Source organism: Gopherus evgoodei, chromosome 5, assembly GCF_007399415.2.
Source record: "Gopherus evgoodei ecotype Sinaloan lineage chromosome 5, rGopEvg1_v1.p, whole genome shotgun sequence".
Taxonomy (NCBI): domain Eukaryota; kingdom Metazoa; phylum Chordata; order Testudines; family Testudinidae; genus Gopherus; species Gopherus evgoodei.
In genome coordinates, this window is record NC_044326.1 from 75,434,459 (window position 1) to 75,448,958 (window position 14,500).

Below are 14,500 nucleotides of genomic sequence, written 5' to 3' on the forward strand. Positions count from 1 at the left end.
AGCAACCTGCCCTTTACCCCCTCCTCAAACTCTTCTTCTACTCCTTTAATAACATTATTTTAATAAAATGTTTTCTTAAGCCATTCCAGAACAGAACAAACTATGCCAGTATATTGGGCACTGAAGTTTAAGCATAGTTTTCTGCTACATTAAGTTTTATGACAGGAGTTTGTACGGAAAGGTTTTGGGGAGCAACTCTGCTCCATTCTGCCAGTTTTTGTTGTTCATTTCTTCTTGTGCAAGCACCCTGAAAAACGATCCATAGAAAAGTAAAGCCATACAATATTTAAAAAGCACAATTATATCCAAAGGAGGAATAAAAATGATTCATTCTTTGAACTTCACTTGTGAGAGTTTTCTGGAAGGGAAAAGTGAGATATAGCAACATAAATCAGTGGTTAATACAGCCAAAGATGTCTACACATCTGTTTAGTTTTTATTTTTGTAAAAAAACACAAAAAAACACTGGATTTATTAGTGCCAGTGAATGTTCATTGTAAGGTAACAGGAACTAAGCTAATCTGGGTAGCAACTTACATCAAATGATATCAAAATAATATTTCTTGTAAGTGAAACATAACATTTCATTTTAATTCTGTTCTTGCCGACTAGAAGTCCCACTTACCTGCTTATGAAACCTTTAAGTTGCTACAGTCAAACAGGGTTCTGGTAGAACTTGGCACAATTTAACTGTTCATCCATACAACACCTCTCACCTTTCTGGAGCACTCATTCATACATACTTACATAATGCATATACATCATGACTAAAGCCATGTATGGCCTAAAGCACATAGAATAGTTCATTCTAAAATAACATATTTCTACAACAAAAGCAGGTCACTGTATTTACAGCAGATGATCTAAGCTTTGCAGATGGGCTTTTGCTTGAAGATCTTTTCATTGACATACATTAAAACGTTCAAGGTGTCAAATTATTTATCAAATTAAAGATGTATCTACAGGAAGATCTGTTTGATCATGTGCAAGAATTCTAAGGCAATAGTAGTAGTTGTTCCACAGGATTAGTGCTGCCATTGCAATGATCTCGTCATACGTGTAATAAGTCTTTATTCTTCAGATGCAGCCAGGCATAGTGAGACATTCATGATCTGCAGATTGTTGGCTCAAAGGTCTAAAATTCTTCATTGAGTGTTTAATGTTCATGGAATAGCACCATAGAAATTCTCTTTCAACAAAAATCCTGTTTGTTTTTTGCCATTACAGAAATTCTTATTTCCAGAAAACAAGTTATACTGTCCTTTCAATGGGTTGGGAAACGTTTCTTTTGGATACTACTTTCAGCTTTGTTTCTGGTTAGCTAAAATGGATAATTAGCTCATTCATAAAATGTTCCAGGAAATACAAGTTAGCAGCAGTTATCATTTTACTACTGAAAATGAAATCAGTAATTGGAGTTTCAGATGATTCTATTCATGATTATTTCTGTTTCCTAGAGGATAAAGATTTTGATTTACAACAGGTCTGTTAAACATTAACTCAGTTTCTTATCGGGCTCAGTGCAAAATAAGAGCACATCATCAGTTATAGCTTACTTAACCAATACACTTGACATTTTCAATTACTTACTATCCAAGTTCTGAGTGTACTAATAATGGCGATGAATAAAATGCTTCAGACTTTTCAATGTGCTGGTAAAATGAAATCAATTACACTACAGGAGATGTGATTTTCCAGTTTCAAAATATTGGTAAACTAACAGGAGAGATGAATCCCTACAAAAGTACAGACCAACCTCAGAAGACTTTCCCATTTCATATCTCCTTTTATGGCCTTTGCATGCATTGTATCTTTGATACAAAGCCGAAGCAATTTCAATAAGATATAAGGACAGTTTTCTGTATGTGTGACCTGAAGGAGCATTTTGACTCCTGGATCAGATAATTTTCAGAAGGAAGAACAGTTTGCACTTTCACTGAATGTAAGTGATTGAATCTGCAAGCATCTATACAAACATCAAGCTGGAAACAAAAGCTTTTACAGTTTCCCTGGAAGCATGCAATGCCCTTTCACCAGCTTTGCAGAGACGGTCAAGCATGGAGCCCACATGCCATTACCATGTCCATTCCATTGGGATAGATGAAAGTTTCACTGTGAACTAAAATGTTTCTGGTCATATACATTTTGCTTCCAACTGAACCCATTATATAAAACATTTGTGCTGATAATGTCAGTAAAAAAATACGGCTTCCTTCCTCTCCATCACACTAACTCTCTCTTTCTTTCTTATTTTCTGGCATAGAGGTTCTTGCGTTATTTTTTGGTGTGAATGCTATCTTGATATTTTATACTTTTGTATCGTATATGAAATCCTTTCTTGTTGATTGTATCGTCAGTATGAAAATGAAGTAAAACAGCATCTCCAGCTGAATAAATTTCTTCTGGTGGCTAGAATAAATAGATACATAAGTTAAAGTTGTTTTTTTCACCTTTTACTCTATTAGTTCTTTTTTAGTTAAGATCTTTTCTTATGGATTTTTTCATTCCTCTTTAAACAGTATAATTTAATAGCATCATTCACAGTGGATAGAACCAATACCACCATTCAAAGTGGATACAACACCTTTATACAGACAGCAATACGTCTTAGTCTAACATTATAAAACAATGCAGGAACAAATTTCAGAGACTCATACAGCATTTTTCCAGAACAACATAGTGAAAAATGTAATAGAACTATACATACTGGAACAGACTCATGGTCTATCTTGTTCAGTAGCCTGTCTCTAACAGTGGTCAGAACCAGATGCTTTAGAGGAAGATGGAGGAAACCCCACAGTAGGCAGAGGTGAGATAATCTCCACACCAAGAAAGCCTTGTCCTCGCCCCTAAGAGGATAACCCTGAAGTATGAGGTTTTAACCTTTTTTAGTACTAATTATTATAACTGGATATTCTTGTTATCCATCCAGTCCCTCTTTGAATCTTAAATTCCTGGCATAAATGACATCATGTGGCAATGAGTTCCACAGCCTAGCTATGTGTTGTGTAAAAAAATATTTCCTTTATCAGTTTTGAATTTGCTACCTTTCCATTCTATTGAATGTTCCCTTGATTTAGTATTATGAGGCTGGCAGAACTGAAGCTCCCAATCTATCTTTTCTATACCACTGATTATTTTAGGTAGTTTTATCACATCTCATTTTATTCATCCCCTTTTAAAGGGAAACTATCCCAATCTTTTCCATTACTCTTCATGTGAAAGTTTTTCCATGCTCCAAATCATTCTCATCACCCTGTCCTGGACTCCCTCTATTCTGCTGTATTTCCTATGGGGTGACCAGTAACGTACACAGTATTCCACATGAAGATTTATCACTGATTTATATAATGGCATTATCTAATTTTCTGTATTATTCTCTACCCCATTCTTATTCTTATACCCTAACATTTTGTTTGCTTTTTTCACTGCAGTTGCACCATGATCAGAGGCCTTCGTTGAGCTGTCTACAATGATGTCCAGGTCCTTTTTCCTAAGCTACACTCTAAGGGTATTAGTAGTTTGTGCTTTCTGCTCCAATGTTATTACTTTGCATTTATCAATATTGAATTTCATCTGCTATCATGTTTCCCATTCACCTAACTTGAGTAGGTCTCTCTGAAGTCTCCTCTGGATAGACTAATCTATATAATGAAATTATAACAATTCAATACACCAAACACAGTTGGCTAAATTCTGCTTTCCACTGTACTGGTACAAATCCAGAATAATCTGACTGTAATCAAAGATGATAGTCTGGAAATACACGGCCATAATGGAGAGCAGAATATTGTTTAATTTGGATGCTCTGCTAAAAATCCATCCTAGTATAGTAAAGTCTGGAAAAGCGGCAACTAAACTGTGTAATATAGACATGACAAACAAGTATAGCTGTCCTCAAAAAAACTAATCTAATGGGTAAATTTTAAAGGTTAACACATTCAGTGCAGTTAGAATGCTTGTTTGGAGTGGATCCAAACTTTTAGATTCCTACTCTTTCTATCTCCACAATGGCTCCTACTTACCACAATTAATCTCTCTCCCACTCATGACCACCCCTATCTTCTGATGATCCCATTGCTTAGCACCGCAGCTCTATTGGGATCTGGTTTACACTGAATTCAAATTTTGCCCCACGTGAGGCTGTGTTCCCAGAGTACCTATTGTGCCCTTGACTGCATAATATTTGTAATTATTGGTGGTTACACTAGCACTGCAATGAGATTGACAACATGTGTATAATTGTAAATGCAGACAATAGAAATGAAGCGAGCAGAACGCTGAGACCCACTAGAGAGTCACAGCTTAGGAAGGATTCCATTATCTATAAGAATATTGCAGGGTAGGGAAGTGAGCTTCATGTGTGTTGGGAGTCCAAAAGAATAGTTAGAGTCTTCTGAAACTTGCATAAAAGGTTTGAAAATAGGTCAGCAGGTCTTTTTTTTTTTTTTCTGAACTACCTCTCCCCTTATTGAAGAACTGTCAGTTTAACAAACTGAATATAAAATCTGGAACATGCCACTTGAAAAATACTTAAGATTTTTATTAATGTAGCCTGTGCTGTTCCTTGTACTGACAGGTCAGTTATACAAATGATGGACAATAGCACATCTGGAGCTTTTATACTACACTATGATGTGATCAGACAGTTTCATTTTTATAGCAGGTAATAGCAAGGAGGATGAGATGAGTGAATAGCTTTAGAGAAAGCTAAAATAGTCAGAACATAGTGGGGGAGGGATAGCTCAGTGGTTTGAGCATTGGCCTACTAAACCCAAGGTTATGAGTTCAACCCTTGAGGGGGCCAATTAGGGATCTTGGGCAAAATCAGTACTTGGTCCTGCTAGTGAAGTCAGGGAGCTGGACTCAATGGCCCTTGAGGGTCCCTTCCAGTTCTAGGAGATAGGTATATCTCCATTATTATATTATTCACCCCATCATAAAACTATGAATTATGTCATCTAGAGGGTGGACAGGGCTCTGTTCTGCCACCTTTACTCATATTTTGGGACTACTGATAAAGGTACCGAGGTACTGCTCAGTGTAGAATGTCAGAATTGGGCACCTAGTAGTATTTTTGTTGTTTTGAGGGTTAGTTAAGTTTCTATCTTTTCCTCCTTTCCTTTCCCTCAAGCTTAATATACTTAAAAGGGGTTGATTTGGCTCTGTTCAGAGCAAGTCAGCCTGAGGTGAGACATCTGGATCCTCAAGTATCAGAGGTGTAGCTGTGTTAGTCTGGATCTGTAAAAGCATCAAAGAATCCTGTGGCACCTTATAGACTAACAGATGTCTGGGACCCACTAGAGAGTCACAGCTTAGGAAGGATTCCATTATCTATAAGAATATTGCAGGGTAGGGAAGTGAGCTTCATGTGTGTTGGGAGTCCAAAAGAATAGTTAGAGTCTTCTGAAACTTGCATAAAAGGTTTGAAAATAGGTCAGCAGGTCTAGGCCAGATGTCTGTTAGTCTATAAGGTGCCACAGGACTCATCTGGATCCTCATACTTCATAGGGCCAGACTGTTCTTGGTCCCAGCATTGCTGTGCAGGGGAGTAAATGCTACCACCTCATGTCAGATCTTGTCAAATCTTGGGTCTGCATGCAATGAGAGAAACAAGAAGAAGCAAGAGCTGTACACCAGATACTTACCTTCTTCCCTTGTTAGCAAGTGGGTGAAGCCCTGACTCCCCTTTCCTCAACTCACTGGGTCTGCAGAGTGAGGCCAATGCAAAGGGAGATGTAAGTTGGGCAGTAAGCTATCTTCTCCCAGGAGCCACAATTCCTTTCCAGAGATCCTACTTGGATGGCACAGTGGCACAGCTATGCAAAGCCATCTACTTAAGCTAAAATTATTCTCTCATTCTAGACCTATATTTCCTTAGAATCAGGTTAGAAATCAGAATGGAACAAGAGAACAAACCATGTGACAGATGTTAGTCACATTGCTTAATGCAGTACTACAAAGTGCCCAGATATTAAAGTGACGAGTGCGGTATAAAAACCTATACAGAACAGACTAAAGAATTTTACTTTCAACTTCATATGCACTAGCATAATGATGCAATACTCTGGCTACAAAGACCACAAAATACTTATTGACTGAAAATATTTCAATAGAATATTTTTTGAAATCATAGGAACATATCTATTGTTCCCAGATTTTGGTAAAATATTTTATTTATTTTTGACAAAACCTACAGTTTGGAGAAAACTACCTGACAGTGACCCTGTAAGAATTTTTATTCTGTAGGTTTTCTGTGCATAAATATAAGCTTCAGTTACTGATTACTTACCCCCGATCCACAAAATCGGCCAAGTCTCACACCTGTTCTATCATGGCCATCAAAGAGTTCAACGTAGTCATAACCACAATCTGCCTCTTCTTCCACCTCAAATATCTGAAATGTTAACTCTACTCGGTAGCCATGCTCTGATACTAACAACCACTCACAGTCCATTTGAACTGGATAGTTGTTGTCACCAAACTGAGCATGAGAGTACAGATCTCTGGGCTTCGATTCAGCTTTCAGTCGACCACCACACTCTGTATGAAGGAAACAAATAAAGACTAAGGAAAAGCTTTCTTCAGTACAGCTCATCATTCTCTTTTCCTGTAAGGCTAGCCTTGCTCAGGATGGGTAATGTTGGGGCATTACATATTGTATGTCAATATTTTCTTAATACATCTATTTATATGAGTTAGTAAATTTCTAATTATATGGGTTAAGATACATATTGCTTTACAGATTCACTCAGGTGTAGCTTGTCAAAAAAAATTCCGTGTTTAAAAACATGTATATTACAATATTTTATAGAAAAAACTGTTTTGAAAAATGTTACATTTCACTTCATGAAAAAAAAAATTAAGACCCATAAACTGGGCTACAAATAGTTTACTTGACAGAAGCAGCTATTATTGTATATTTGAAGATCAAAATATAACTATGTTTACTTCTTCTATCTAAACATTTTATCTAGTTTCAATTAATAAATATTTGTTCTTCATTATATACATTTTCATTGTGTTTAGCTTTCTATACTACATCAGTGAGTTAAAGTTACAGGCACTATTTAAAAGCAGCTAGAAACACGTGTAAAGCTATATTTTGAAAAAACTTTGCATAGTTGATTAGATTTCTAAGGAAGGTTTGGCTGGGTTCTTTTAATTTTAACAGCTGCTCATCTGCTCCCTATTTATTTCTTCCCAGGCCTCAGTCATCTGCTTATGACATTCATTTCTACAGTAACTATACCAAAATCTGTTTATGTTAGGATCCTGCCTAGTAGCATTATATTTTATGATGAGCTAAAACAAATCCCAGAATCCAAACTGAGCTCTGGAGAAGAGAGGAGCTGGTCATGAACTCTGTGGATCAGGCCCAACTTTAACAACAAATTTTGATGTCATATGTTGAAGATTCTGAATTCAGATAGAAAATAATAGGAATAAGGATGCTTAAAACTGCAATTGTATAGTATTCATGAAAATATGTCTATTAAGAATCAAGTGAAGCAAAATAGAAAATATTATATAATATGTAAGTGTAATGATTCTATTAAACTTGATTTATAGCTCAACGTAGGATTTTAAATTCTTCTAGACAAGCATGTACCATTTTCAGACAAAATCAGAAATCCCACCATAGCTGATTCACAGGATATCTTCATGAGGTTTCATACATGCGTACTTGTGTGCATTTTTTCGCACTTCACAACTGTGCATTATCAAAGCTACAGATGAGATGCCTCAACTGGGCTCAGTTTACTGTTTATTCTAATTTACTGGCTACTTCACTTTTTTGTGAATTCAGTTACATTTTTGCTTTTGACTGGAATAAGAGGGTTGTTAAGAGGGTTTACACAGTTAAGACATAGAACAGCTGTAAAAAAGGAATACTTTTAATCAACTGTATATACTCTTTCCTCCATATATGCTATTGTTTCTATGAGCTTAAAAGAAAGCTCCATCCATATTACCAGCTGCAAAAATGTTAAAGCAAGAAGAATTTCTCACATATATAAAAGGAGAACCAATTTAAGAAATAAAGAGGAATTTTTCACAAGATCTTAAGTCCCCTTTTCCAAAGTGACTGAAGCACTTAGGAACCTAAATCTCATTAGAAATAAATGGGATTTAGGGTCTGAAGTGCCTATATCATTTTTGAAAATGCACACCATACCCCAGTTAGCCTCTGAGATGGGGAGACTTTGTCAGGGCCATTAGGGGCAAGAAAACACTTGGCACCTGTAAGGATTGACCCTTTCTCGTTTCCTCCCCTCTCCATGGGCACTCAGCCTCCTTGTGAGCTTGAGAAGGGTAGGAAGGGGGTTCCTTGACTAACTGGATGCAAGGGTGCAGCATAAGCCTATTGGCTCCCATGCACACAAGCAAAGGGCTTATAAACCTTTCTCCCTGCCTAGGGCACAATTCTGCACCCTGATCAAAATTCCCCCCCACTCACTGTGGGCATCACCCTAATCACCTTTTTAGCCAGATTGGCCTGGGCAGTGTGGGGTTTTTTGCCTTCCTCTCAACAGCCCAGGAACCAGTCGATAGGTTGCACTGAAAAATTCATGTTGTTGCAACTCAGCAGGTACCCATTGCAGTTACTTGTTCAATGGAGGATCTGGTTCCCTGATAAACTGGAATTGGAAGTGGACTGCTAGAAGGCTTGTCCAAAAATGGTGGGGAATTGAACTAGGACTCCTAACATCTGGAACAGCAAGGAGACAAACCCACTTATACGAGAGAAGATGGTAAGGTCCCAGCAATGGTGCTGAGACTATGCTCACAGTGTGGAGGGCTGATGGCAGCCCTCTCCCAGGTGGTACAGGTTAAAGAAGGAAGGATGACCTGCACCAAAGGAGTTATTGCTGGATAGTTCCCAGGTGTGTTACTCAGTAAAGCTGAGCCTAATGTCATTCCTGGTGTCTTGTCTTGTTTTCCTGTGCTGTCGAGGACAATGGGAGTTATACTGTTTGGACACTTAAGTGCTTTTGAAAACTTTATTCTAGGACTCATTTATATTATGTTAAAACTGTGGTAGAGAAACTGATTTTAAAAGTTGTTTAAAATGTGTTCAGGCTAATGCAGTTTAAACAGTTTGCTCTACAGTATGGAATTATCACAACCATTTAAAACAATGTTTAATCTCCTGGGAGATTCATGCTTTTTAAAACATGCTTCTAAATAGGTTATACCCTTTATTATTGGCAGGAATAAATTAATTTTACATTATGACTATATTAATTTTAGTTAAATACTAATTCTTTAATTTGTGCTGCAGACTTGGATTTATAGTCTCAGGAAATTAATATTTTAAATTGGAATTGTTTAAGAAATTGAACATATTCACCTCCCAAAATACTCATCACTTCCCAAGCCTGACAAATGCAAAAAAAACCCCAAAACCCAACCAAAAAAATGCAACTATGATTGGAAACTTTGCAACAATTCACAGAATCTGGGGAACTGCATATTGAATATGAGTCAGCAATGTGATGCAGTTTCAAAAAAGACTAATATCATTCAGAGACATATTAATAGAGTGCTATATATAAGAAATGGGAGGTAGTTGTCCTGCTCTACCTGGTAAGGCCTCACTCAGAGAATTGTATCCAATTCTGTGTGCCATGCTTTAGCAAAGATATGGATAAACTGGAGAGCATCCAGATGAGACTGACAAAAATGATAAGAGGTTTAGAAGACTTGACCTATGAGAAAAGGGCATGTTTAGTTTTTCAGAAATGAAAACTGAGAGGAAGGCCTGATAACAATCTTCAAGTATGCTAAGGGCTAGTATAAAGAGTACAATGGTTAGTTGTTCTCTATTTCTACGAAAAGTAGGACTAGACACTCATCCGTTAGATATTAGGAAAACCTTTCTAACTATAAGGGTAGTTGAACTCCTGAATAGGTTTCCAAGATAGGCTGTAGAATTCCCATCTGTGGAGATTTTTAAGAACAGGTTGGACAAACACCTTTCAGGGATGGTCTGGGTTTACTCGCTCCTGCATAGGGGTTTGGACTAGATGCACTCCCGAGGGCTCTTCCACACCTACATGTCTATAATTGTCCAAAAAATCTGGAAGGGAATACAAAGTTTAGTGGCATGAGTTTTGGATTCCGTGTCAGACTGCTCCTTCTGAGATTACTATATGACACCTGGCCTTGGGCCAGGGAGTATAAAGCCAGAAGATTGTGCCAGTACACGGAGAGAGGGGAATGGCTCCTTGGGCTCTTTCTGCCTGTCCTAGCACAGTCATGCAGGGTTAGGAGTAATGCCGACAGACCCTGCTTGTCGGCATGTGAGACTGAATCTGGGGAGCTTAGTGCATGAGCCTCTACCACATGAGCTAAAAGCCAACTGGCTGTTAGCTATGGCTGTAGAGCAAACTCATTTAAATCCCTCTCTAAATGGTCTCAGTGCCACTTGATGGGACAGAACACCACACCCAGGAGGCGTGTGGGTTACATACTTCCCCTAGCTGAGGAAGCACATCCTGAGCATCAGAGACTTCCCAGTTGAAATACCGGACGAGCCCCCACTTGTAACGCCAACAGACCCCAGTCGTCGGTGTGTGGGATCAAAACAGGGGCCTTCAGAGCCTAGTGCCTGAGTCTCTACTGCACAAGCTAAAAGCCAACTGGCTGTTAGCTAAGGCTGTAGAGTAGAATTATTTAACACTCTTAGTGGTCTCAGTGCCACTAGATGGGACAGAACATCACACCCAGCAGGTGGGGGGGTTACATAGGTACAATCTTTTTATTACCACCCCTGATCTCACTCACATAATCTAGCCTTTTTAAATTAAATATTATTTATTATTATGTTATGGAAGCAATAAAATGAAGAAAAATAATATATGCTTTGAAAACTCCTTGATTATATATTCATAAATGCAATATCCATAAGGATACTTATTCAGACAAAATTTCCACTAAAATTAACATTTATGCTTTCATTAAGACTGCAGAATAAAGTCCGTATTCTGTACAAACAGTACATACAAACTGTATTCCTAAACACTACATTGCTATGCTATCAGTTAACTTAATGGACTTTTTGTGAAAAATTTTCCTTCAAAAATTAACTTTGAACAATATAAGAGCAAAAAATGCACCTTTTTTTATTCTACATTCTTAAAAAGAATCAAGCAGATTTAGTTTTTCAACATTCTGAAGGAAAACACTCTACCTGTGCTGAGATATCATACACAAAGTTTCCGCATCAAGTGGAAGTTATAAACCTCTTCAAACAGACATTTATAAGGGAAATACCAGCAAGCCATTAACTGTACAAAAAAGATTAGGGGGCTGGCTCAGGGAACTGGGCTTATTTGTCTGCAGAAGAGGAGAGTGAGAGGGGATTTGTTAGCAGTCTTCAACTACCTGAAGGGGGGGTTCCAAAGAGGATGGAGCTAGACTGTTCTCAGAGGTAGCAGATGACAGAACAAGGAGCAATGGGGTCTGAAGTTGCAGTGGGAGAGATCTAAGTTGGATATTAGAAAAATCTATTTCACTAGGAGGGTGGTGAAGCACTTGAATGGGTAATCTAGGGAGGTGGTGGAATCTCCATCCTTAGAGGTTTTTAAGGTCAGGCTTGACAAAGCCCTGGTTGAGAGGATTTAATTGGGGTTGGTCCTGCTTTGAGCAGCGGGTTGGACTAGATGAACTTCTGAGGTCTTTTCCAACCCTAATCTTCTATGATTCTATGATTTTACGTAGCAAGGTAACTGGTAACACTTTGAAATACTGTGGGCATAGATTTTAATTTCCTTTATGTAATGATTACTGCAATTGTGTAAATGGAAAGAAACCACATAAATCAGTAGTATTACAACACCCATCTTTACCAATAGTTTTGTTTTTTTAATTATTTACTTTAAAATTATAGTAAGGACCAATCAAACCTTTTATATATAATTTTGTGAAAATCATAGTGGTCATTGTGTGGTAGAGAAGACTGGAGGGGGTCATACAAATGATCTGGTAGGATTTGGAAAGGATGAAGTAAAGCACATGATAATTTTTTCAGTCCCTCTTAAGAGTTAAAATGTACATGTGTAACACATGTGGTTGTAGATGTACAATTGCAGCAGATACAAAGGGAGATAAGGAAGGGCCTGATCCAGCAAACACATCATGAGCGTACTAAGTGTTTGCAAATCAGGCCCTATAACAAGAAAGAGAAGTACACTGAATGTCAGCGTAAACAAAGCTTTCATTTTTCCAGCATCAGAGCAAAAATGGTGAGAAAGAGCCCAGGTTCTGATGTCTGGTGGCTCTGCCAAAAGGAGAAATTAATCACATAAAGTATCAAAGATTATTTCTCTACAAAAATGCAAGATAAAAAAAATCTAATTTGAATTTTATATTTTATATTTATATTTGAATTAATTTACAATGACTTGATAGTTGCACACACACTTCTTTGTTGCATGTGATGTTTTAGATAATGTTAAACTACATGGATAAAATATAGACTACTCATCCTTATACCCAAGATTAGGGATTTTTGTGAGTCAGCAAAGCCTTAGTATGCTAGAAGTCGTATTTATATAATATCCATATTAGTATGCAGTTTACAAAATAATCTCTGAGTAAGAATTGATTGTGGTAAGTGAAGAAATATTATTTCTACTGCAGAGATTGGGGAAATATTCTATTCTACTCTAACGTAGGTGCTGGAACTAGGGCTACTGCTGCAACCCTTGGCTTGAAGTGGTTTCCATTATATACAGGGTTTACAGCTTGGTTCAGTGGCTCTCAGAACCCCCACTATTGTTACAGCACCCCTGCTCTCAAATATTTTTGAATGGTTCCTCTTCTCTTTACAAACATGTCTTGGAGGTTAAAAATTTTAGAGTCACCACTAGGGGTCATTGTAAGCCAAGCAACTTCAGAAAATTAATGTTTGTAACATAGAAAATGTCCTAAGCAACCAATTAATGGAATTTCAAAACATATTTTGAATTACAATAATTCCTATCAAGCACCAAAAGTAACTGCTAAGTCTGAAGGAGACTAAACTTTTTAAAACCTTGTTTATTTTAGCAAGACTGTCAATTTTGTTTTGCTTATTTTTACCTTTGCTTACCATTCCTTTTTTAACTGTAGAAGAAAGTGTTACCTGTTAACATAAAATCCTATGTTTTATTTAAAATCATAGAAGACAAAAATCAGAGACTATTTTGGTACACAGCACACTACATTAAAATAGCTCCACTAGAAATGAAATTAAAGGCTGTTGAATCTTTTATAAGTATAGTAAGTTATAGCATTAATTATAAAGAATACAAATTTCTTAAAAACCTGTTTCTCAAATCTGCTGAATTTCAAAAGAAATCATGCCTCTCCTTAGGAAAGAATTCACCATTGTCTTGCTTTTGGCTTTTACTAGATCTTTTTCCAAAGTAACTGATTACTTTTTAATGACTGTCAGCATCAACATTAAGGTTAAAAAAAACCAAAAATAAACAAACAAACAAAAATTCCAAAACAAAAAAAGTAATGAGATGGCAAAAAAGAGTTAATTCCAGAATCCTGACAATATTTCCTTTCATCTCTGAGTTCAGATTTCATCTATTGCCTCCAAAGATTTGTTCAGATTTATTCGTAGCACTGATTTATCTACTAAACCATTGCTCATAGAGCAAGAAAATCCTGAATGTCTCCATCCAGGGAAAATTATCAGTAAATGACATCCTGATTTCCTAACCTGTAGAGTGTGTGGCTTGGAAGCCTTTTCTTTGTACTGATGCATCAGAAACAAACCGGAGGAACATTTTATTTCCAGTAGCAACAAGAGGATCTGGTATCTTATTGCCACATAAACGTCCTAGAATTGGTGATTTTTCTGTTTCTCCATCAAACACTTCCAAGTGGTCATAAGCACATTCCTGATGTTGTTCAATCTCAAACTCATTAAAGGTCTGAAAAGAAAGCAAAATAGTGTGTTAAGAAGGACTCCCATACATATTATATCTTATACATAATAAAAATGTACTGTATATAGGTTTCCAAAAAGCAGTCTGCTTGCAATTGAGACAGCACATGTAATTTTGTTGAGGTTATAAGCTTGGACCTTTGAATGACATACTCACTCTAAGGAAGCAGAGTAATAATAAAGGCAGTGAAGTTTAACGTTGGCAGGGCACCACTTCACATAAAAGGGATTAGGACAATTGTGTCCAATCCATGGCAGAACAGAGCAAATCTGGAATACCATAGCCATTCTGTTGAATTCACAGGTGCAGGGATTATTCCAAATTTCACAGAACATCCAAAATCAGCCAGAAAATAGAAAATCTACTGGTTCCTTTTATAACTGGGGCCCTGCAACATCTATGAGATGTTGTGCTTTTATGTATGTGCTTCTTCAAAGCAGTTTAAACCAATGAAATCGACGTTTCCACATGATCCTTTTAAGTAAAACATATACAGCATGGCCCTTTGAAAACTATGCCACATAAATCAGTTTTTATAACTACATTATTTA

General features: G+C 37.0%; 1 protein-coding gene across 2 annotated transcripts in view; it reads right to left on the reverse strand.

Moving 5' to 3' along the window:
• Window positions 1-428: 428 nt before the first annotated feature.
• TLL1 (tolloid like 1) overlaps window positions 429-14,500 on the reverse strand; it is a 106,557-nt gene continuing 92,485 nt past the window's right edge. For both annotated transcript variants that reach the window (XM_030564889.1, XM_030564888.1), the window contains 3 exons: window positions 13,721-13,934; window positions 6,293-6,543; window positions 429-2,409 (listed from right to left, as the gene is read on the reverse strand). In XM_030564889.1, coding sequence (XP_030420749.1) covers window positions 2,275-2,409; window positions 6,293-6,543; window positions 13,721-13,934 — 600 coding nt within the window. In that variant the 3' untranslated portion in view covers window positions 429-2,274. The remainder of the gene's footprint in view (window positions 2,410-6,292; window positions 6,544-13,720; window positions 13,935-14,500) is intronic.